At 51.2% G+C, this 22,927-nt stretch overlaps 3 protein-coding genes across 6 annotated transcripts; 1 reads left to right on the top strand and 2 right to left on the bottom strand.

Moving 5' to 3' along the window:
- Window positions 1–1,644: 1,644 nt before the first annotated feature.
- Window positions 1,645–7,131, bottom strand: ZBTB8OS (zinc finger and BTB domain containing 8 opposite strand). Its single transcript, XM_069875184.1, has 9 exons — window positions 6,992–7,131; window positions 6,632–6,864; window positions 5,568–5,727; window positions 5,112–5,136; window positions 4,418–4,539; window positions 4,108–4,190; window positions 3,695–3,747; window positions 3,446–3,482; window positions 1,645–2,817 (listed from the first exon to the last, which is right to left on the bottom strand). Exons 3-9 carry the CDS (start codon window positions 5,653–5,655, stop codon window positions 2,731–2,733), a joined length of 495 nt encoding a protein of 164 aa, XP_069731285.1. The 5' UTR covers window positions 5,656–5,727; window positions 6,632–6,864; window positions 6,992–7,131; the 3' UTR covers window positions 1,645–2,730.
- Window positions 7,132–7,326: 195 nt separating this feature from the next.
- Window positions 7,327–15,902, top strand: RBBP4 (RB binding protein 4, chromatin remodeling factor). 2 transcript variants are annotated; one of them, XM_069875137.1, is made up of 12 exons: window positions 7,327–7,420; window positions 8,708–8,855; window positions 9,450–9,595; window positions 10,681–10,854; window positions 11,591–11,706; window positions 11,842–12,002; window positions 12,124–12,250; window positions 12,351–12,428; window positions 13,535–13,611; window positions 13,725–13,782; window positions 13,878–13,988; window positions 14,829–15,902. In XM_069875137.1, exons 1-12 carry the CDS (start codon window positions 7,405–7,407, stop codon window positions 14,892–14,894), a joined length of 1,278 nt encoding a protein of 425 aa, XP_069731238.1. In that variant the 5' UTR covers window positions 7,327–7,404; the 3' UTR covers window positions 14,895–15,902. The 2 variants fall into 2 exon arrangements, with proteins under 2 accessions (XP_069731238.1, XP_069731239.1); XM_069875138.1 differs by having other exon boundaries at window positions 7,333–7,420; window positions 8,711–8,855.
- Window positions 15,903–16,317: 415 nt separating this feature from the next.
- Window positions 16,318–21,717, bottom strand: SYNC (syncoilin, intermediate filament protein). Of its 3 annotated transcripts, XM_069875314.1 has the most exons (5): window positions 20,804–21,144; window positions 19,866–20,209; window positions 18,898–19,832; window positions 17,601–17,725; window positions 16,318–16,848 (listed from the first exon to the last, which is right to left on the bottom strand). In XM_069875314.1, the coding sequence occupies exons 1-5, from the start codon at window positions 20,875–20,877 to the stop codon at window positions 16,785–16,787; spliced, it is 1,542 nt and encodes a 513-aa protein (XP_069731415.1). In that variant the 5' UTR covers window positions 20,878–21,144; the 3' UTR covers window positions 16,318–16,784. The 3 variants fall into 3 exon arrangements, with proteins under 3 accessions (XP_069731415.1, XP_069731416.1, XP_069731414.1); XM_069875315.1 differs by lacking the exon at window positions 20,804–21,144 and adding an exon at window positions 21,549–21,717 and having other exon boundaries at window positions 18,898–20,209; XM_069875313.1 differs by having other exon boundaries at window positions 18,898–20,209; window positions 20,804–21,145.
- Window positions 21,718–22,927: the final 1,210 nt, after the last annotated feature.

The following is a 22,927-nucleotide window of genomic DNA, read 5'->3' as shown; positions in this document are numbered from 1 at the left end:
GCCCTTCCCCACTCTGCCCTTGAACTCCTCTGGGCTCCGTGCACCAATGGAATCCTGGGCCAATGCCACGGATCCCTGAGCGTTGGCTAAGTTGCTGCTGCCTCCGGCTGCTCCCTTGGGGCTGCACACAGACTCACCGCAGGATTTGCTCAGCTGCCAGTGAGAAAGGAAGGGTTTGAGGTCTTGATGTGTCTTGAATTCATGGTCTTGGTGGTTGCAGGTGCAGAGACCAGAGCGGGGCTCCTCCAGAGAGTGGCTGCACACTGAGACCCGACAGCTCCGAAACCTAACGGGGTGAAACAAAGAAATTTACACTTAATAGTTTAATTTAACTCTTAAGGCAGGTACACTTTACATGGCACTGGGGAGGACTTGAGTTTTGTCCTCAGAGTGCTTCTACACAACAGTGATTTCGGAGAACTCAATATACACTGAGGTGTTTTCATGTTCATGGTTTTTCCACAAAATGACAAGCACACCTTATTCCTGGGACCTCACTGCGTATCCAGGGGGGTAAAATTAATCCCATCCAGAGATGATTAAGCTTGGCCATGTCCGAGCAGTTAATTTTAAGGACTCTGGGTGACAAGAAGATCAGGGTCATTATAGTTATCAGTCATTAATCTCATTTTAACACCTTGAAGTTGACATTCCATCTCACCATTCACGAATCACCATTCAGGGCAACTTTAATGGCCGTTTTATAACAATTACTGAATAAATATAAAAAACTCCACACAACCAAAACTTTCTTCCTTCACTCCAAATGATTTTCTATCAAGTTCCTGTCACAATTTTCAAAAGTGCAGCGCTTTGCTGTGTTTCCACAGTATGTCAGGGTACCTTGGTCCTTCTCACTGTTATATTTTAACCACGTTCATTCCTTTTCCCCCAGGGCCTCACCTCCCCCTGTCCCATCCTGGTCCATCACACCCAGGCAGGTGCCAGAGTCCCTGTGCTGCCCCCGAAGAGGCACAAACAAACCACAAACAAACCAGGAGTGTGAAAATCACTTATTTTTGTACCAAAAAAGTGCAACACCATCACTAACAAAGCATCCGCTCACCTTAGTGGAGAGCAAAGCACAAATGCACACAAAAATCCGCACACAAATGCATCCATCATCAGTTCAAGCTTTATTACAGCGCTGAAGTGTCCTCAAAAAATAAGAGGGATTTTATCCCTCACTCGTCACAAAAAGGAGATAAAATCAGATCTATTTAAGATGATTTTAGAAGATAAAGGCAAGACTTGCCCTCCAGTCGCAGCCCTCACACCAAAACAGCCAAGGTGGTAACACACACCAGCTCCCTGGCCGCTTAAGCAAAATCCACTTTTGATTTGAAGGGAGGAATAAATCCTTATGCTGAGGAAATGAATTAGCTTAAGCAATAATAATAATAAAATCTTGGCCAGCTTGCAGTTAGAAAGAATGTAACAGGAGTTTAGCCTGTTTAGTAGTTGAAAAAAGGAACATATAAAGTATTTAAAGGAGTATTTAGCAGGAACAAAGGACAGACCTGAGCTGCCAAGAGGACACAATGAGGAAGGAGATAACATAAAGACCAGCTGAGGCTTCTGAAGACACAAAGAAACTGTGATGTGCAGTTAATAGGCAGACAATCTCAAAGAATAAACACTCTCTTAGACTGCAAGAATTTATTGATATGCTTAGTAGTCTTCCAAGATGTAGTTGTTTTAGGTCAAGAGATAACCTGAAGGGAGTCTCCAGACATGGCTGGAGATCGTAAGAAAAATAAACATTCTTTGGGGACTTACACAGTTCTTTGTCTAAAGCTAGTATGTTTGCCTACTGGTTTTGTAAGATGGGATGACTTTTTTAGAAGGGCATCCAATTCAGCACTGAATTGTAAAATAAAAATATTATTGCCTTTGCTTCAAAGACTGTCTTTTTCAATATTTTACTGGTAAAAAAATGTTTCTCAAACCCATGATCCTTTTCCAGTTAAAGATCGCCAGTGCTGTCCTTCCTAAGGGAGGACAGGGAAGCTGATCCAAATTGTTCACTTTTTTAGAAGAAATCAGTTTTCACAAGATGCAGTTGGGAGAAAAATTCCAAGGAATCTGGTGCCTCTCTTTCAATGGCTTCAAAGATTAGGTTAGCATTCCACGTGGGAATTCATTCCCAGCAGCTCAGCACCACCTGCTGGTGCGACTTCCTGAACGTGGTCCAGGAGAGGTGGTGGCTGGGTTTGGAATGGGCACAATTCCCTGGGAATCCTTTGAACAGTCAGGAACCTACTATGTGAATCCAACCCACTGCCGGTATTTTGACATTTACAGAATGTGGAAGATGAGGGACGTCCCCTCAGAATTACAACACTCAGATCACACAGACACCATCTCCCACCAACCTACACAGCGATGGTATTGTAGCCAGCAGTTCCATTCATTTCTCTGTTAAATTCGTAACACCTGATAAGATACCAGCCTTAAGAGCCAGGATTCCTGAGAGAATTCCAGCCCCACAGCCCTCTTCTTTCTTCACATCCCCCAAAACCTCAACCAGTTCTATTTTTTCCTGGTACGCAGGTACTACTTTTTCTCCCCATCCTCAAGCCAAACCAGAGGCTGACATTCCCCACAATCATTCCCTTGAATTTATAACTGTAATTGGCCGATTCCTTAATTACTTTCACAGTGACTCCAGTTCTCAAGGGACTTTTGTCAGCCAATGCTGAGTATCCACTTGACCACACTCTTCTTGCTTTAAATATCAATGATGACAAAGACTTCTGGCTTTTCATCTTCACAGATCTGCATGGCGGAGTAGGTTATGGCCTTGACTTCTGTGCCCTGAGAAAAAAAAGACACAAAGGACCGTGGATTTTCTAACCGACACCCCTTGGAGCAGCTCATGATAACACACAACACTAAACATCCTCTATAAATGCTATTCAGTTTAACATTTTCTGATGAATAAGAAAGCAGGCAGACTAACAGCAAGGATTTGGCCAGGCCAAACAGTGAGTAACTCACTCTGTCCTTATTTTGTTGCCTCTCCAATACTACGAGCTCCTCTTCTTACCCTGACAGAGCATCAGCATTTGCTGTGCTAAAGGGCTGGCGGGGAGATGAGGGTTTGCGTCAGGTAATTCTTTAGGGGGAGGCAAAAAGGCAATAACTAAGCAAAAAGCCATGAACAGAGTGCAAACACCCAACCCATATCCCCTCTCTGAACTCAGACTGGTTGGCTATGTTACCAGCATCACAAAAAGGAACACGAACACATCAGATGTGTGGGTCAACACTTTCAGGAATGCATTCCCAAAAAACAGCCAAGAAGTGAGACCTTAGGTTTAGTGCCTGTGACTCCATTCCAATGTGTTTGTAGTTTGAAATCCTGAGAGCTCAAGGGTCCCATGTAAAAGACACCATCCCACCCTACCCTGAAAGGTAGGTATACAGATAAGCCACTGCCTACCTGGGGGTGCTTGGCTAAGGAGAACTCTTCTCCCCACCTTTAAAAGCAAAAAGAAAAGAGGTGGTTGGAATTCAGGTAACGTTTATCAATGTTATAAGTCATTTCAGAGATAAGCATAGGAAAGCCTCAGAGGAAGAAAAAAGGCAGCCCACAATGCACTTTTCAGAAAGTATTAGTGAACTCCAGCACAGCACTGGTGTTCCTGAGTTGGGATGCTGAAGGTAAGAAGTACTTTTCAGTAGAGCTCACCCAATTGATCTGATTTTGAACTGCATTCGGTCAATGTAAAGCACTTTCACCTCCTACAGAGAAAGCGAGAAGGGAAACACATCAGTAACGTCTTCTGTCTTCAGGCAGGAATTCTACATAAATCCCCTCTACAGGAGTTATATCCCACTGCTTGGACGGAATCTAAACCCAGAGAATCAGAGCAGCAGCAGAGATGCCCTTACTGTGTAACAGCAGCTAATAACTGGGGTTTGTGTCAACGAATAACTGTTTTTCAAGACTTTCTGCCCTGGTATTTTCAACTCTTCTTGCATTTTGCTTAAGTGATCTGTCCTGTCCCTTTGTTTCCCTAAAGTAACATTACACTCAGCACTGACATTATCAGAGAGCAGCCTTGACCTACCAACTGAAAGAGATCAAACCAGAGCACTTACCCTGGGTATAAAGAACTCATTAGCGCTGAATTTATACAGCCACTCATCCAGGAGGTGGAAGAGAAGAGACAACATGTCATGTCCTGCACAGGTGGAGCAGAGAACATAGTCAGTTGGCTCAGCAAGAACACCCAAATGATCTGAAGCATATGTCAGGTGTACAGCTTCTGCACCACTAGAAGATGCAGATTAGTGATGCTTAATTAGATTTTAATTAACTGCAACAACACTACACATAAACATTCAAAATGCTGGTACCCTCCTTCCTCAGGGTTCACGCAGTTCTGGTACAGAAAGCAAACACACCCACCTTCTGCCTCCACCTCCACGGTATCCACAGGCTCCACGGTCTCTATATCCGTCATGTAGCCAAACATGGCCATGACGCACTGCTCAAACGCCTCTTCCAAAGTGTCCCCCCAGGCATGGAGCCTAAAAAGACATGGGATAATTTACCAGGCTGTACTGAGAGAAAGAAAATCCCAAGTGTTATGCAGGTAAGGAATGTGAACACGGGAATTAATGCAGTGGAAGAGAAAGAACAAAAGTATTTGCTTTTCTATACCCATGCATTTAGGCAGTTACACAGCTTTTCCTTCTTGTGGTTTGTGAGAAGAGTTTCTTAGAAGAATATAGAAAATAAGTTTTACCAGACAAGAAAAGTCTTTCCTAAAAGAGTGAACTGATGTCTGTAAAAATGAACTACTCGGGAGAAGCTTGGCTTAAAAGGAAGAGATTATGAGGAGATTCCAAAAGACATTTACAAATAACAGAGGCTGAATCAGCAGCACCATAGGAATATTGCATCAGGAAAGAAACCAAATGTGGTTCTGTGCTCTCCCAAGAGCAGAAACGAAATTGGCCACCAAATCCCCGGTGTGTGACATGTCATAGCTCCATGAAGTGCTCATCTGCCACCCGCTCTTCACTGGGCAGTCCGGATTTAGAGCAGTGTAAGGAATGATCCATTTTCATACGCAGAAAGCCCAGCTGCCCACACTTACTGCACATCTGCGGTGTGATCCAGATCTGAGGGGAAGGGAAGAGAAAAGGCACAACATCACCACACACATTTGAAAATGAGGATATAAAAATAAAGTAAGTTGGATGTTGTTGTTACAATAAGAACTTTTTGCACTCATTTTCAGACACGAAACAGTGGTCATCTTTTACTGTACATTAGAAAAGATTAGCACAGGCAGAACCCTAGACTATTTCTGCCAAGGAGCGTTTAGTGTGATGATGTCAGTGCCCTCTGTACAGCACCATGTGCAAAGTGCAGCGGTTGTAGGGCAACTGGCTACGGCAAGTTAACTGTAATACAAAAAAACCTTTAACCAGGAGTAAAGAGCTTTTGCTGAAGTCTGCAGGACTGAAAATTATTCATGCAGAGGACAAGATCTACAAACATTTCCAGTCCCATGAACAAGTATTCCTGTCCACCCATTAAAAGCACTCACATTCATATTTCTTGTTGAGTGGTGGGTACTTGGCTTTGATAGCCTTCTGCTCCGCTGTCAGGTTGTAGTCCCTCTCGTCGGCTGCCATGGCTGCTGGAGCAAGGCTCGCTCACTTCCTAGTGGTGGGAAACACCTCTGCCCTGCCCACTTCCCTGTGATGCTGCAGGAGATAAGCGATAATCACCTCTGTTCAGTTTTTCACTTGACAGCAGCTCGGTAACACTTAAGAATTCAACATAAGATACTAACTGCGCATCACTTCAGTTGTTTTCAAATCAAAACTGTCACTGGGAGACAGGAAAGTTTGGGTCCAATCCTGCATCCCCTGCCTCATTAGCTGATAGGAGTTACGTTCAGCCAGCAAAGCCAAGGGATGGCCTGTCCTTGCAGAAAGCAGGAACTTTAGCCTCTTCTGGGAAGAACCAGGTTTCTTCCTCCTTGTTTTGTACAACATTAAGCATTTCATTCACCCTCAAATAATAAAATACCAAAATAATGAAAAATAATGACCCTGCTGGTACATCGCTGGGGGGCTGGAACTAGATGATCTTTAAGGTCCCTTCAAACCCAAACTATTCTATGATTATATAGAGCAAGCTGGAATTTGCACTGCTTGCACACCCTCAGACGTAACAGGAAGGAAGATCTGGAGATTTAAGATGGGGTTTTTCTTTAGGAAAAAAAGACCAGCTTTCTCTAGGACAGGGACTGCACTTCAGGCTTTGATCCTAAAAATACCTGCACAGCAAGTATGACCTGGTAGAGGGTAGGGGCTTTCCTGTGTTTCTTTTCTGGCAGTGTAGCTTTTTAAAGCCAGAACTGTATCAAATCTCATTTAAAAGTTTAATTCTGGGACCAGATCTATGTGGTTGCTCAATTTTGTGTCAAACCCGATTAAACCCTGCCTAATTAATTTTCCTCAGACCAGACCTCTCCAGATTTTCAGCTGGAATAAACATTTTCATTCTTTCTTAGTTGTTTTTTTTTCATGCATTACCCACAGCTGAGCCCAAGACTCCCCTAAATAACGCAGAGGATGGATTTATATGCAACATCACCACGACCTGATTAAATGGGATCGGTTCCTGCTGCCCGGTTTAGGCACAAACACTGTATTTCCAGCCTGTGTGTCCAGGGAAGGTGCCCAAGGCTGCTGCAAAACGCCTGAGGTGGAGCTGCCCGCCTTCCCGTGAGGATCAAACCCAGGAGGGAGCCTCCTGGGCTTTGTAGCCGGGCGACGCTCACATCCAGCGTGGATCGCCCAGACCTGCGCGCCCAGCAAGGGTTCCCCACCGCCCTGGGGAGAAAAAGGCAAATTATTAGCAATGCAGACCCTCATAACCACAGCGCAGGCTCAGGGCCCTCCTAGCCTTCTGGGAGCCCTGGGTGGGGGAAGAAGGCGGGCTCCAGCGCCACACACGCACCGTTCCCAACTTCCCCAAGCAGAGGAACCCGCGGCTCCCCCCGGAGGCGGTATCAATGGCGAGGCGCTGCCGCTTTAAGAGGCGCTGGCAGGGCCACACCGCCCCTTCTCTTTCCCCTTCCCCTCGGCAAAATGGCGGCTCCCCCTCACGCCTCTCCCGCTTTCCTCCTCCCGCCTTCCTCTCACGTGACCGCGGCGCGCGCTCCCCCTCCCCAAGCCCCGCCCCTCGCCTCTCCCCATTGGCTGTGGCGGCGCGGCGGCGGGCGCTGATTGGCTGCGGCGGAGGGTCGGGGGGCGCTGATTGGCTGCGGCCGCGCGGCGGAGGGCGCGGATTGGGCGGCGTTGGCGCGCGAAGGGGGCGCGCGGCGGCGGGGGCCGGGAACAATAGAGCGGAGCAGCGCGGCCCGGCCCGCCATGGCGGACAAGGAAGGTAGGCCGCGCGCCGCCCCGGGGGGGGGACCCCGGCACCGCCTCCCCTCCCGCACACCCCGAAACCGGCACCGCTCCCGGGGCAGCGGGGGCCGCTCCGCCAGGGGGCGCGCGCGGGGGCGGGGCCGCCACGCGAGGGCCCCCCCCCCCCCCCCGCCATCCTGGGGCCTCAGGGAGCGGGGCCGCGCATGGGGCCTGTGTGGGTCGGGGCCCCCCTTTGGGGTATGAGGTCTGGGACCCCGTTTGGGATGTGGGACCCTATTTGTAGTCTGGGGTCTGAGACCCTGTTTAGGTTTAGAGTCCCCGTTTGGGGTCTGGGACTCTCTTTGGGGTCAAGGCTCTCCTTTGGAGTCGAGGGTCTGAAACCTTGTTTGCGGTCTGGGCCCCCGTTTGGAGTCTGGGATCCAGGACCCCGTCTGGGATCTGGGACCCCATTTGGGGTCTGGGCCCTGGGCCTCTGCCTGGGGTCTGCGACCCCGTCTAGAGTCCAGGCCCCGTTTGGGGCGTAGGGCCAACTGCCTGTTCTGTGAGGACTGTGCCCTCCACCCGCCCCCACCTAGGTCCGTGTGTGCCTGGTTTACAGGACTCCATGAGCTCTAGGAGCACAGCAGGAGCGTTGTGCCCGTTGCAGGATGTGAGCAGACAAAGTGGGGTCCCCGCTCTGCAGCCCTGTGCCGCCTGCTGCCCCCAGGGCCCAGCTGTGCCTGCTTTCCCTGTGGAGCAGAGGCTGCAGCAGTTGGGGTAGGAAAGTGCGTGAGAGGAACAAGGCAACAGCCTTGGGAAACTGGATTTGGGAGCTGGTAGTTCCAGCTACACCCAGTGTGTGACAGCGCTTGCGGGGCCACTCGCCTTCACACACCCAGACAGCCCGGTATGCGGGTGTCCTGACCCAGCCTGAACAGTGCAGGGGTCACCGGGGTAAGACCCTGGGTCTCTCTAAAATTTGAAAACAAATGACTTAAGGCAAACCATTTGAGTAGCAAAAAATCTGTCTCTGACATCCACCTCCATGGTATCTGTGACAGCAAGCTTCCTGGTTTAATTGTGCTGCTTCTGTTAGGGTAGTAAAATTTGACTCAGTTATTGTTAATTCTGAGCCCTATGTCCAGAAACAAGGGTTAGCGCATGCAACAGGGTTTGTAATCATCACACCTCCTCCCCAGAGAGGCGTCAGCAGACTGAGGGGATACAGTTGGCTTTTGGTTCAGGCGCCCACTCTGTGTTGTGCATGTTGTAAATATGCTCATAAAGGCTAATCATGTGTGTGTTTTTTAAATAAAACCTTCAGCAGCCTTCGATGATGCAGTGGAAGAGCGTGTGATTAACGAGGAGTATAAGATATGGAAGAAGAACACCCCCTTCTTGTATGACCTGGTGATGACACATGCACTGGAGTGGCCCAGCCTGACTGCTCAGTGGCTTCCAGATGTGACCAGGTAAACGGACCCTTCTCCTTCTGTTTTAAAGCAGAATAAATGGTAACTCAAGGGTCATTTTTTGTTAAAGCACCATAGTACATGATTCCTTTCTTCACTTTTTGTATCCTTGCCTTTTCGACAGCAAGCTGAGGGCTATGAATGCTAGGGAGATGATCAGGGCAGGCATTTTTAATTTGGGCAGGTGTCTTCTATTACTGAGAAGATACCTTCACACATGTGATTTCTGTGTATTTCTTCTTCCTGCTTCACCTTCCCCTTTAATAAGCAGAAAGCTACTCAAAAGTAGACCTAGAGATAATTTCTGCATAGCCACCAATTTGTCCCAGGTTTCCACAGCAGTGTTTTGCTTGCAGGGAATGTTCGTGCCCCTCGGAGTGGTACTTGGGAGTGGCTGGTAGGGCCTCTTAAAGGAAGGCATGGAATGAGGGTCTGTTGGAGTGTTGTGCTGTGAGAATTTTAGCTTGAGACCTTAAAGAAACGAGTGTTGGAGCAGGAGAGTAACAATGACTTTGGGAAGTTGTTAGTGTTGGAAGCTGTCCTGGCTTAGTATTGTGTAAACCTTTTGTTTCTCCTGTAACTGTTCCCTTGCAGGCCTGAGGGCAAAGATTTCAGCATTCACCGGTTGGTCCTGGGCACCCACACTTCAGATGAGCAAAATCACCTTGTGATTGCCAGCGTGCAGCTGCCCAACGACGATGCACAGTTCGATGCGTCGCACTATGACAGCGAGAAGGGAGGTGAGGGACCAGAGATGTGGAGCTGGAGAGTTTCAAATATTTTTTCTTTCCTTTCTTAAAAGAACATTTGTTTTTCCTTAAAGCTCAGATATTACTCATCAATTAATCAATTTGTTTCTAAGTGGTACCCATACCTAACACACGAGTACTGTGTTTTTGGATTTAGGTAGCGTCTTAATGATGAAAAAAGAAGATGGCAGGCTTATTGCAGAAGTCGGGGGAGCCTCACCTCTCTCTATTTGTCATTAGGAATTGACACTGAATACCATGGAGCACTGCTTATTGGTGATTTCGTTATTGCTTTTGCGTTACATAAACTCTTCCGGTGACAAAGTCACTCATATTGAAGAATATTTTATTTCAGAGCAGTGTAACATTTCAAATGTTCTTCTCTTGTCTGAATTCTGTCACCTGATCATTGCACCAACCCCTCCTGGATAACAAGATGATTGTATTTTTTTAAGTGTATCAGACTCGGATGCAATGCTTTCTGTGATCTTTGTTGGCTGTTGCCATTGCTACCAGTCAGATGTTGCTCATTTTCACTTGGTTGAATCAGTCTTTCTGCCTGATGAAAATCCTTAATGATCCAATGTTTGCTCTTACTTTTGCTGGAAGCTGGGATTGTGCAATTAGTATTTTGGTCTTTGGGCTTCTGAGAGCTCTTCATGAGCACAGTGTTGTCTAGTAAATACTTTGTTTCTATTCTATTTTAGTATTTCTCAAAGGTATACTGCTCCAATTTAAAACCAAACCAAACAAACTCTCTCCTCTTGCTGGAGCGGTGCTGTGAGACACCTAGTTACTGTGACTGTACGTACAAAGCCAAGGTGGTTAGTGGTTACAGCACAGTCCTGTACCTTAAACGCGGTGCAGCATCTTGTTTGTACCAGAACTTTGTTCCACAATGCTGATTTTTGTTATATTTGAAAGTGCAATTGCCGTTTGAAAACTGGATTCTTTAGTTACAATTGTTGTTGTGACTGTTGTTTCAAAATAAGTGCTTGGCAGTACTGGTGACTGAGTCTTTGTGTCTTGGTCTGAAACAGGCTCATTATTTACAACTACTGAATTCTCATTTCCAGAGTTCGGAGGCTTTGGATCAGTTAGTGGAAAAATTGAAATTGAAATCAAGATAAACCACGAGGGAGAAGTGAACCGAGCGCGTTACATGCCACAGAACCCGTGCATCATCGCTACGAAGACTCCATCCAGCGATGTCCTTGTCTTTGATTACACCAAACACCCCTCCAAACCAGGTGTTTGCTTCTTCCTTGTGTCTGTGCTTCAGAAATCAGCCAGCCCATCCTTAAGAAAAGAGGTTGAAAAGTTGTGTGGGTGCACATTGTGTGTGATTTAAGGGAAAGTAAATATTTAGTTTAAAAGGTTATTTTGCAGGGAGCCTAAGCATAGTATCCACTATGTATCAACAGCAAGGTATGGGTTTTCCTTTTGCTGGTTTCATAACTGTGTGTTGGAGTCTGGGTTGGTGGAAGGATCTCTCTTTGGGAGCTGTATGATTTGTTGGGTAGCTGAACTGTTATCTTGATATCCTTTAAGGGTAGTAACAGTCGTTTACCCATCAACTGGTCAAGAGTAACTAGATCTGCTGCTAGCGGGAGGATCAGAAATGCCTGTCTTGCTTTCAAAGTACAGTTGGAGATGATGAGAGAAAGAGAAACGCTGCAGGTACTACAGCAGCAATTTAGAGTGGGCCACTGCTAGGCTGTCTAGCCAAAACAAATAGCAGCTTGGAAAGAACCGCAGCGCGCTTTTGTGAAGCTGAGAAGACAAACCACACTCTGTTGTCTTGGTGCATTCTGTTTTAATGAGGTGATTCTTCAGCTGCGGAGAAGGCTCCGAAGGGTAGAGAGGGATCCTGTCGGGAATGTCAAAGCAAAGCTTAGCAGAACATGGTAAAATGTGATGCCAGGTGCTCCAGGATGTACTGGGAATGGTAGCAGGCATTGGAGTTCTTCTGCTGCCTCTTTACAGACCCATCTGGAGAGTGTAACCCTGACCTGCGTCTGCGTGGGCACCAGAAGGAGGGTTATGGGCTGTCCTGGAACCCTAACCTGAGTGGGCATTTGCTTAGTGCTTCTGATGATCATGTGAGTACTTCAAACACAGCCGGGTGCAGTCTGCGCTCTGTCCCTTGGCAGAGGTCAGACATGGGGCTTAGAGGGGGTGGAGGCAAAGGACTCTCTGTTAAAGATGCAATTGTTTAAATTTTTATTTCTTTGAAGACCATTTGCTTATGGGATATTAGTGCTGTTCCGAAAGAAGGCAAAGTGGTGGATGCAAAGACCATCTTCACCGGGCACACAGCAGTGGTGGAAGATGTCTCTTGGCACCTGCTCCATGAATCTCTGTTTGGATCTGTTGCTGATGACCAGAAGCTCATGATGTAAGTGGGGGAATGTCTTTGGAAACCTAGTACTCCTGTTCCTCTTTCACATCTGCTCCTGAGTCCCTTGGTAACATGGGACATAAACTTTTGTTTCAATTTCATCTTTTCCCCTTTACAGCTGGGATACTCGGTCAAACAACACCTCCAAGCCTAGCCATTCCGTGGACGCTCACACGGCTGAAGTCAACTGTCTCTCTTTCAATCCCTATAGTGAGTTTATCCTGGCGACAGGCTCAGCTGATAAGGTGCGTCTGCCTTGCGCTTCGAACACAGTGGTTCAGTTCTGATGTGTAAATGTGGATGTTGGTTACTTCAACAAAACACGTGTTTTGTTTTTTTCACTAGACTGTCGCTCTGTGGGACTTGAGGAACCTGAAACTGAAGTTGCACTCTTTCGAATCACATAAAGATGAGATATTTCAGGTATAACAAAATATCTTTATTTGTTATACATGTGCACTTAGTTCTACTCTGCTGTCTGGAAAAAATACAAAACATTCTTTTATGCTCTGCGTTTTTATTAAACGCACTTGCACTTAAAAAATCCTGTATTTTCTCTCCTCTGCTTATAACTTCCTGTCTTACTGCTGTGGGGCAGAGCTCTCTGTGGGCAGGGCTCCAGTAAAGATAGGAGTGCCCAGACAGCCAGGGATGGAACGTAACAAGGAACTGTTAGAGATCCTTAACCGCAGCACAGGGGTGAAACGCTAGCAGCACAGTCAGCGTCAATTATTCATAGCAGCAGATTGAAGCAGGGAGGTGCAGTGAAATGGCTGCAGTGCTTTCATCTCCTTGGCCTGGACCTGTAGGAAGGGTTTAGCCAGTACCTGTTAATGGGGGTCACCAGAACATCTGTGACAACGAACAATTGCTAGTTTTGCTGGTGCAAATATAGAATGTTAACATCATGGGTAGCATGTGCTTAGTGGAGACAGTATTTCTGTCTCCATCTCACGCCTTACTTGGAAGAAAAACATGCAGAGATTTTTCGTAGAAGGGTTGTTGTGTTACCTCCAAATAAACTTACGCATGGAATCCCGGAATGTCAGGTTAGTGTGTGGTATCATGTGTTCTTTCTGATCCTGTGATCCTATTAAGGGGTATGTTTGGGGAGATTTATCTCCAGCAGAAGCAGTAAATGGGAACTTTAGGACAGTTATGCTTCATTACGGTGATTTCTTTCCACGTGTAAACCTGGCACTACCTGCCACTTAAAGGCTCCACAGCTTCTATCTGTGCAGTCCTTGCTAAGGTAGGAGCAGCCAATACCCTTGAGAGCCGTTTGCACTTCACAATACGTGGCCTTTGTTGGAGGAAAGGTTGTGTGGCACCTTTTTGGTGCTCGGACTCTTCACTGGTGTATGGGTGTTCAGAAATCCATCTCCTCTGTTAGAGCATTATTATTGGGTGTATTTGTATTTCAAGTTAATATCAATTTGGATTCTAGAGCTTTCATGATACAAGCCACAGTGGTGTTTGCTGTGTGTGTCTGTCACGTTTCACCTTTTTGAATTCCTCCTTGTCTGCAGGTTCAATGGTCTCCCCATAACGAAACCATATTGGCCTCCAGCGGCACCGACCGCCGCCTCAACGTCTGGGACTTGAGGTAAATCCCGAATTAGTCGTGTTGTCCTGGTGGAATATGATTGATGGACTGCATCACACTTCAACAACCAACCAACCTTCTCACCTTTTCGTTTCTCCTCCCTCTTTTTACAGTAAAATTGGAGAGGAGCAATCCCCAGAGGATGCTGAGGACGGACCCCCAGAGCTGCTGGTAAGTTTTTTTTAATCTCATCGATTGTTATGACCTATTGTCAATCTCTGAGGTAGAGTTGAAAACATTCCCCTTCTTGTTTCCCCCAATTCTAGTTTATTCACGGTGGTCACACTGCAAAGATATCTGATTTCTCCTGGAATCCAAATGAACCCTGGGTAATTTGTTCTGTATCAGAAGACAATATCATGCAAGTCTGGCAAATGGTGAGTTGTTTGGGAAGGGGCAGGCGGTGGCAGGAGGTGTTGAACTGCCTGGATCTGCGTTCCTGGTTTTATCTGCAGCTCTCAGCTGTGCAGCACTGCCTAGATTGCCAGGGGGTGGTGAAGAAACCATTTAAGGTTTGGGAAAAACAATGGCTTGCAAATACTCAGAGCTGTTGTGTGTTTGTCACAATTTAAAAAAATAGCAAGTACTCGTGCAGAAGCACATTTTTCCCTTCTGTGTTTGAGTGAAAACAATGTGTGTGAAAACCAACGATGAAATTGATGTTTCTGTTCAATTATTGTCTTAAAGAATTAAATGTTTGCAAACATCCTTCTGTGGAAGGAGATGATGCTGAACAGGGAATGTTCACTGTCCCTAAACACCTGGCTGTTAGAGTGGTTGTGTTGCTTGAGGAATCTTTGACAAGACCGTTCTCCTAGTTTTTGTTTACCTCCAACTGCTTCACGGGGGCTTTGTTCTCAGCAGCCTTCCACGTGTAGTCCTTGTGGAAGGTGCTGCTCTGCGAGGTAGAGGACCTGCTAAGTGGATATGAAATAGTCTGCTCACTGGAGGTTGCCTTGCCATGGTCTCTAACGAGGCAGATTTCCATCAGCTACAGTAACTTACCAGGAGATTTGTGAAATGTTTTGGGGACATGGCTGCTATGAAAAGGGTCATTTGCGTTGCTGCTTTAAACTTTAGTGGCCTTGTGAGATCAGGAATAGCTGATGCGTATCTGCAGGTGAAGAACGGCGAGGACACTCTGAAGTGTTCTGGCAGATGGAATCCTGTTGCATGTGGTGGGAAATGCTTCTCCAGTTCCTCTATCTGTCTTGCAGGCGGAGAACATCTATAACGATGAAGACCCGGAAGGCAGCGTGGATCCAGAAGGCCAAGGATCCTAGATGACAACCTTTTCCTGTTCTTAGTCTTTCTCCTTCTCTTCCTTCTCACCCCTGATATTGACTTAACACTGGTTTTGAGACACACGTAGGCTTTGTGTTCACCATCCTCTGTAGATGCCATCGACAGACTTCAACCCAGACAGCGAGTGCTCCCTGAGGAGAGGGCTTGGCCCGGCTCAGCTAGTGCCGCGCTGTTTGCAGGGCTGGCTGTCCTGCTTTCGGCCGCCTTCATCACGCAGAGCAACCTTGGTTGCGTTGGTTTTTCCTCTTCTGTCTTTCACTTGCTGCAGCTTTTGCCTAATTTAAACAGCAGTTCATTCAGCAGAGCTGCCCGTGTGTGCCTGAGCCAGCAAAGAGGACACAGCTGTTCATCCGCTGGCAGCTCGGACACGGAGTGGGGAAGGGCTTGTCCTCTTCAGGACAACTCGGGAGTCTTGAGATTCCTTTAGTTAATCTGTACCTTGTGGATTTTTCTGCCTCTGCAGACACGAAACAGATTTGCAGATTCTTGAACTGAAATTAAATTTCGTTCTCTATTTTTTGTCTCTTCTGGTAATTCTGGGTTTTTCATTCCTTCCCTTCTCCTTTCCCCTCTCCTTCCATCTGCTGGGCGCCAGCGGTTTGGATTCCCCAGCCATTCCTGCAGAGTGTTGTTCTCCCATGTTTTGGCTCTATAGTGTGTTTCTTGAGCTGTGTTCTCACATGTATTTCTTTCCTTTCTGTGAAATGGTTTTTAAAACTCGGGGCCCCCAACTTGTGAAGGTGTGTGTTGCCACCAGCCGATGCCCTGTGGGTGGCATCCCCGCTCACCTGAAACCCCGTTGGTAGCTGGTATCCCTAAAGCAAATTCAGCGTGGACGAACGCCTTTGTTAGGAGTTAGTCAGTGACCACGAGTTCTGCACCTCTCCCTCGGGGGCGGCCCGGCCACCAGCAGCCTGTCCTCTCCATGCTCCTCATCACTAATGGTGTGTAAGTGCTTCAGATGGAATAAATTTTTTCTACGTAAATGCTGTGTAGGCTTGTTATTCTCGTGCTGGTATTTTCCTCCTGCATTAACTCCTCTCTCCAGGGTGAACTCTGCCTCTTCAGAAAGCAAAGAGAGCAAGGGTGTTGTCTGTGCCCCTGTGTCTTGTGAGACTGGGTGCTGGGATAGATGTTCCTTAGTCTGTAACACAGGGATGCTTCTGCCCTTCATGCTAGTGCTGCTTTCTTCGTGACATGAGTACAGGAGTTCTCACTGCCCTGGAGCAGCCAGGAAAGTGCTGAGGTGCACTGTCCCCTCTGGGTTCGGGGTCAGCCTGTAGCTCTTGGCACAGAACTATTGTTTTATGAGTGCAGCATGAATAGTTTGATACCAGGACATGAGCTCGTTATTTCCTCTGTGACAGGCAGCTCTGAGAATCAAAAGGATCTTAAACTCTGACCTTTATTTTCAGTGTGAGACTACATAAAGTGGAAGCCTAATCTCCACACACTGTTTCGGTGGTCCGGGGTGGAGCCTGTCCCCGAAACAGCAGAGACCCTTGAATACAAAAGAAAATCCTATTAAAGGGTACAGCTTCTTTGCATGTAAACCTCAAAAATCCACCCCTACCCCAGCCTTCCGTGCAGGCTCACCCGACCCACCCAGGAATACGACCAGGGATGTTCCCAAACAGCAAAACACTTCTGTTCTTTTGCATCCACGTCCTTTGTTCAGTGCAAGTATTTTCTGCTCCTCTGTGGAAAAGCAGTTTTACAACAGCAGTGCCTTGAGAAATACAGACAAGTGAATGATTGCCTGGTATTCCTGCTGGGTGGCCGCTGTGCGTCAGGATGAGCAGCAAGAGGAGATGTCCCTGCAGGTGCCTCTGTCCTTTACTGCTGCTACAGCAAGAAGTTCATCGCTCCTAGCAGTCCTGGTCAGCTTTTTCTTCTGATTTGCAAAGGTGTCCGTAGATTTCTAAGCAGCCCCTGTATGGGGAGAAAGTGAGTTCAGAGACTGGCTGGAGAGAACAGGGCAGGGGGGTGGATGCTATTTCTGACATTCTTCTCACAGTATGGAAGAAAAGTAATGAGGAAACACTTAAACTGGCTCAGGACACGGTTGTGTGAGCATGCAGACCTGGCCCAGCCCTGCCAGAGCCCTTGGCAAAGAAACCAGCACTAACAGGAGGGAATGTAATTTTGAGCTATGGAGATGGCAGCTCGCTTAACTCTGAGGTCCCCGGTACAAATGGGAAACTTGATGAGGTGCCCTGACACGCGAGAAGCCTCGGGCACTATCGCTTCCAGGGACGGTGGTTTGTAGGCTGCCAGGAGTCAAGAGGCTGTGCTGCTGCCCCAGGTTAATCCTGGTCTGCGATTCAGACCGGTGATTGAGAAGGGCCACAAGCAGCCAAGATGTGGAGTTGTTTGGATCTGGTCTGAATTGCAGGTGCAGTTACTCCTGTTACCACATCTTGCAATGCCTGCTTCTTGGAAAGCCGCCTCCACTCCCACGTACAGCAACTTCCACCAAATCCCTGTTTGCTGGGCGGTCAAAGGTCTGGCGTTCCCACTGTGGAGCCCTTCCAGACCCTTTGCTCACCCACCAGCTGCACCTGGGCCCAGGAGCAAAGCCCCTGGTGTCCCACAGCTCCGTGATCACCAGCCGATCTCCACCCTCCTCCTCCTCCCAGGCCTCCCCAGCCTCTCCGCACCGCAGGGACGAGGCACAAACGGACTTGTAGATGGAGAGCTCCCGGTGGAGACTGGTCCGCAGCTCCTCCAGTTCTTGGTTCTTGCGCTGCTGGAGCTGGACCCCGTTCTTCAGCTCCTTCAGCCTGTCCTCCAGCTCCTCAACCTGCTCCTGTGGAGTGAGAAGGGGGGGCTGGATGAGATGGGGGAGGAAGGCTGCCCACGCTTCTGTTGGGGGCTGCCTGTCGCTGGTGTCGGCCTGGAGAAGCGCTTTGCTTTATCACCAAGGTAGGAGCCCGAGCTGGGCTGTGCCAGGTCCTCAGGACGCTCTCAGCTGGCTCGTTTGTCTCCTGGACTACTTTGTGTGTTTAGAGAAGCTGTCAGAACTGCATAAACCCAGGAGTCAGGAAAAGATAAACAAGGAATGCGGGAAAAAGAAAAGGTGGAGGCACATCAGGGATAACCACAAGTCCTGTTCTCCAAGGGAGAGCGGCCCTGGATCGGAGAGGAGGGTGTGGTGGGTCCTGGTGACCTGGACCCCAGCCCAGTGGGGAGGAGAAGCGCAGGACGGGGACGCAGCTTCCAGAAGGTGCTCGGAGCCAGGCTGGGAGGAGGCAGCAGTTACGAGCCGAGAACAGAGAGTGTTGAAATGGGGGAGATTAATAGAGGAGCCTCTTTGCCAACTGTGCTCTTGGAGATATTGAATTGCCTTTGCGCTCAGGATGAGCTTCTCGGGCAGCACAGCCAGAAATAACCCTCCTGGGAGACAGCTCGGCCCCAGGCTGCGGCAGAGGAGTGGGACCCTTCTTGGCAATGGGATCTGTCCTGGCAGGGCTGGGCTTTTGAAGAAAAGCCACCTTCGTTTAAAACCGGCTTTTGCAAGCACCTTAGCTCAGCAAACTGCACCTCAGTGCAAGCTGTGGGAAAGCTGCGGTGCCTTGCTCAGCAGCACCGCTCAGCTCCACCACCGACACGCTCTGGGAAGGAATCCCCCATCCCCTCGCCTCATCCCTGCTTGCTGGGGCTGTTTCCAAGGAGCAAGGCAACACCCAGCCAGAATATGATCAGGTGAAAGCTTTTCCTAACAGTTCATTGGGTGAACACCCAGCACTCTCACACTGCATCCCTAGAACCTGGGGTTTGCCCCTTGCCCAGCGGCTGCTGCTTCTCCCAGTTGGTGCCGGGGCAGGGGACACATTTGGCTTTAACCAGTAGGAGATATTCCACCCCATCCCTGTCCCCCTCCACCCGCTGGACCTACAAGCGAGACCTTCATCACCCACACTTCACTGGCTGCACAGAACGACTCCCCACTCCCTACAGGAGAGGGGACAAGGGACGTACCCGGTACTGCCCGACTTCTTCATCCCGCTTCTGCTTGACGAGGACGATCTGCTCCTCCAGGCTGCGGTTCTGCAGCCGCAGCCGGCTGACCTCGCCCTGCAAGGGCCGCAGGGCTTCCCTCATGGCCTGGATCTGCCCCTGCATCTCCTGCAGCGCCTTCGCCCCCGCCTCGCGTCTCTCCAGCAGCCGCAGCAGCTGCGGCTCGTAGTGCTCCTCCAGACCCCGCCGGCTCTCCGCCACGAAGCTCTCAAACTCCATGGAGAGCCGGCGGCTCTCCTGCAGGTACAGGTTGTCCTGCCGGCAGGGCGGCATCTCCAGCTGCTGCCTCAAAGCCTCCTTCTCCTTCTCACAGGTCTCCTTCAGCTGGGACAGTTCGCTGGAGAGCTGCCCGGCCTGGGTCTCCAGCTCGCCCTGGTACGCCGCGTGCTGGGAGAGGTCGTGCCGCCGGCTCTCCAGCTGGTACTGGCAGGCCACGCACTCCTTCGTCACCCTGAACAGCTTCTGCTTGATCTGCCGGATCTCATCCTTCAGGTTGTCCCTCTCCAGCTCCACCTTGGCCAGCAGCCGGCAAGCCGCCTGGATCTCCTGGTGGGCATGGCGGATCTCCTGCAGCGCCGGCTCCCGCAGCTGGCTCAGCTCTGCGATCAGGCTGTCTCGCTCTTTCTCCAGCTGCTCGACGGCTTCGATGCACTCTTGGAAGTATTCCCCCAGCTCCTCCAGGGTCAGGCAGGGATGCTCTGTGCCAGCCGCGCCCAGGGGGCCGCCTGCCCCCTCTGCATCCATGTCCAGTGGCATCCCAGCCCCCTCTGCATCCGCATCCTCTGGGATCCCTGCTCCGTCTGTGTCCATGTCCAGAGGGATCCCTGGAGCTCCATCTGCATCCGCATCCACTGGGAACCCCGCTGCATCCACATCCAGGGGGGTCTCTACTCTCTCTGCATCCACATCCAGTGGGATTCCTGTCCCACCTGCATCCACGTCCAGTGGGATCCTTGCCCCATCCACATCCAGTGGGATCCCTACTCCATCTGCATCCACGTCCAGCGGGATTCCTGCCACATCCACGTCCAGCGGGATCTTGGCTCCGGCTGCATCCTCATCCAGCTGGGGCCCTGTCTCGTTCAGCTCCAAGGAAGCATCTCCAGCATCTGCTCCATCTCCGGTGGGTGTCACCCCCACCGCCGGGTCTAGCGGGCTGTGCAAAAAGTCTGGGTGCAGAGCAGCGCCTGCAGCCGCTCCCTGCGGGGCTGAGGATGCTCCGGCTTCATCCGACTGCAGCTCTGGAGGGGGCTTGGGCTCTGCCATCAGGTCCCTGGAAAGGAGAGGAGACGTGAACCAGAGCAATGAGTGCAGCAGGTCTCAGCCCTCCCTCCCTGCACTGAGAGGCGCGGGTGCCCCATCCCAGGGGCTGTGCTGGCTGCGTCCCCGCTGCTGTCCCCGTGTCACCACGGGCTCTGCGAAGCAGGCAGGGCTGCGCTGCCTCGCTCGGATGATGACTCCAACCCAAACCATCAGCCAAAACAAGGCGAAAACCCCTCTAACAGTGACTAAAGAAGAGCAAGGGATGCAAACCTGGACCCCGAAACCCAGAGCTGCCCTGGTGCCGATGGGAGCTGCCCGCTGTGCCGTGACACCGGAGAGCGCGGCCGTGCCAGCCTCCCACCCGGGTGCCGCGCACGCTGCCGGCGTGGGCGCTGCCAGTAAAACGCCTCAGGATTTTAGCAGCGTGGGATAACCTCACGGCACGGGAATGTGCTGCTGGGCTCTGGGGTGGCTGAGCTGGAGTAAAGCACCACGCGCAGCGCCCGAGCCAGCGGCAGCTCCTGCAGCAACAGCAGCAGCAGCAGCAGCGCCCGCTTGGCTTTGCAGCGTCATCCGATCCCATCATCATCCCCAGCCCCGCTACCTGCGGCTGCCACCACCGAACACTCGCGTCTCGCCTTCGCCTGAGTGCTCTTTGGAGTGGGATGGAGAGGACATTATCCTTGGGGATGAGCTGGGGGCTTTTCCTGCCCCGTCCGGGAGCCGAGGCCGGTGGGTTTGGCGTGAGGATGCCCTCAGCTCCTGGCCACGCCGCTGAGCTCATGTCTAGTCATCCCCCAAGGCACGAGCGCAGGCTGGCACGCGCGGGCAGCCCTCCGCTCGCCCCAACGGCTTTAAGGAAAGATCGGATTTTCACTGATACTTTCTCTCCTAATAAGGTAGTTTTGGGCAGCGATGACACATCACAGCTCGGACTCCGCGGCTGGAGAGGGGGCAGCGCCTGGAAAGGTGGGGAAAGGGCTCTGCTTCTCTTTTCCCTCGCTTTCCCTGGTGCCAGTGCTTATTTTTCAAAGTTCTCAGCTCCGTTCTGCCTTGGTGGGGCGGGGGGGGGGCACCATCCCACCCTCACCATGGGGCGTGGGGGCTTCTCCCACACACCACCCCTTGTCCCCAGCGCTCCTGGGTGCCCCAGGGGGGCTGTTTCCCCCCATGAGGGTCCAGAGATGCTCCCTGGGCACTGAACCCCAGATCCGCCTCCCCATGCCAGCACCCCAGGGCTGGGCAGCCCCCTCTCCTGCCCCACATCCCCCACCTTCCCGGGGCTCCCGCGCCCCCAGGACCCCGCGGCAGATGCAGCCCCCTCTCCGCTCCCCCCAGGCAGCTCTTACCTTCCTCCCCTGGAGCCCAGCGCCTCCGGCTCTGCGCTGCACAGGGGCTGAGCATGGGGCGGGGGGCAGTTATTAATAAACAGGGCTGGAAATCAGACTCCCCGCAGCCCGGCCACCGCCTGCAGTGCCAGCTGCGGGTTTCTGCCTTCCTCCGCCCCGGAGAGCAGCAGCAGCAGCAGCAGCAGGAGGAGGAGAAGGAGGGCGGGGAAGGCCAAGCCGCCTGCATCCCTTGGCAGAGGCAGCCGCAGGGCTGCAGCCAGCCTCGCATCCCTGGGGAGCAGCCCCCAGCCCCCTCCAGCTGCTCCCACCCGGCGGTTAAGGCTGAGGTTTGCTCAGTGCAGCAGCACACGTGCCCCTTCCCGGGAGCTGCAGGCAGGGATGGGGGCAGTGGGGTGCAAGGCGGTGACCCCCGCGGTGCGTGGGGTTCGCTGGGGCGCAGGCGGCTGGAAGGGGAAGCGCCAAGCGATGCTGCACACGCGGCCTCGCCCTGTGCCCAGAGCGGGGTGCTCGGCCGGGCTCTGGTGGCTGGGGATGCCCTCCCTTGGTGTTCAAGTACATTAATTTGTTAAATACCAATGACTCGGGGGGTTGGAGGTGCCCAGCGATGCCCGAGCAGCCCCCGCTTCCCCTTCCACCCGGAACCCACCCCGGCCGCCCCTTTCCCTCCGTCTGGGGACGAACCTGGTGGCGTTTGGCGCTGCCCGCGGTGACGCCGCCCACGCTGCCCACAGCCCTGGTGTCCCACCTCGGCTCCCCCACCATCCCCCGCTTTCCCGCGGTGCCATCCCCACCCCAACCCGGCCCCCCGGCCGCTGCATTATTGGCATCTATTTATATCAAACCCTTATTTTGGGTCTATTGCTGGGTTGGCGTGGGCACAGCCGCCCGGGGTCACGGCACGGCCAGCGGGCACTGGTCTCCGGCCGCCCCGTGTGGATCCAGAGCCAGCGGAGCCTACCTCTGCCGCGGCCCGATCCTGCCCGCTGCCGCCGCGGCTCAGGAAGTCGGAGCTCGACGCTCAGGAAGCCACGAGCTTACGTGCCCCAAAATCACCCAGCAACGCGCGCCGCAGCTTGCAACATCGCCCGGTGCCACCCGTCCCCGCGTCCCCCACCCCGTCCCCCACACCTTGCCCAGGCCGCGCTCGCCGCGCTGCCGAAACCAGGTTTAAAATAACCGTGCGCATCCATCCCGCGGGAGCAGAGCTTTAAAAGGAAAAGGGAGACTCGGGTGGGTTTTTTTCTGTCTTTTTTGGACCCACCTTCCTTTTATCCCCTTTTTTTCCATGAAGCGCCTCTATTTGTGCCGAGACTTTTGACTCAATAGGAGAGGAATGCTGTTAATTCACACGAGTCGTGGGTATAAATATCATCTCGAGC

Source organism: Phaenicophaeus curvirostris, chromosome 23 (genome assembly GCF_032191515.1).
Source record: "Phaenicophaeus curvirostris isolate KB17595 chromosome 23, BPBGC_Pcur_1.0, whole genome shotgun sequence".
Classification (NCBI taxonomy): Eukaryota; Metazoa; Chordata; class Aves; order Cuculiformes; family Cuculidae; genus Phaenicophaeus; species Phaenicophaeus curvirostris.
The sequence above is the reverse complement of the archived record's forward strand: the minus strand, read 5'-3'. Positions and strand labels throughout refer to the sequence as shown.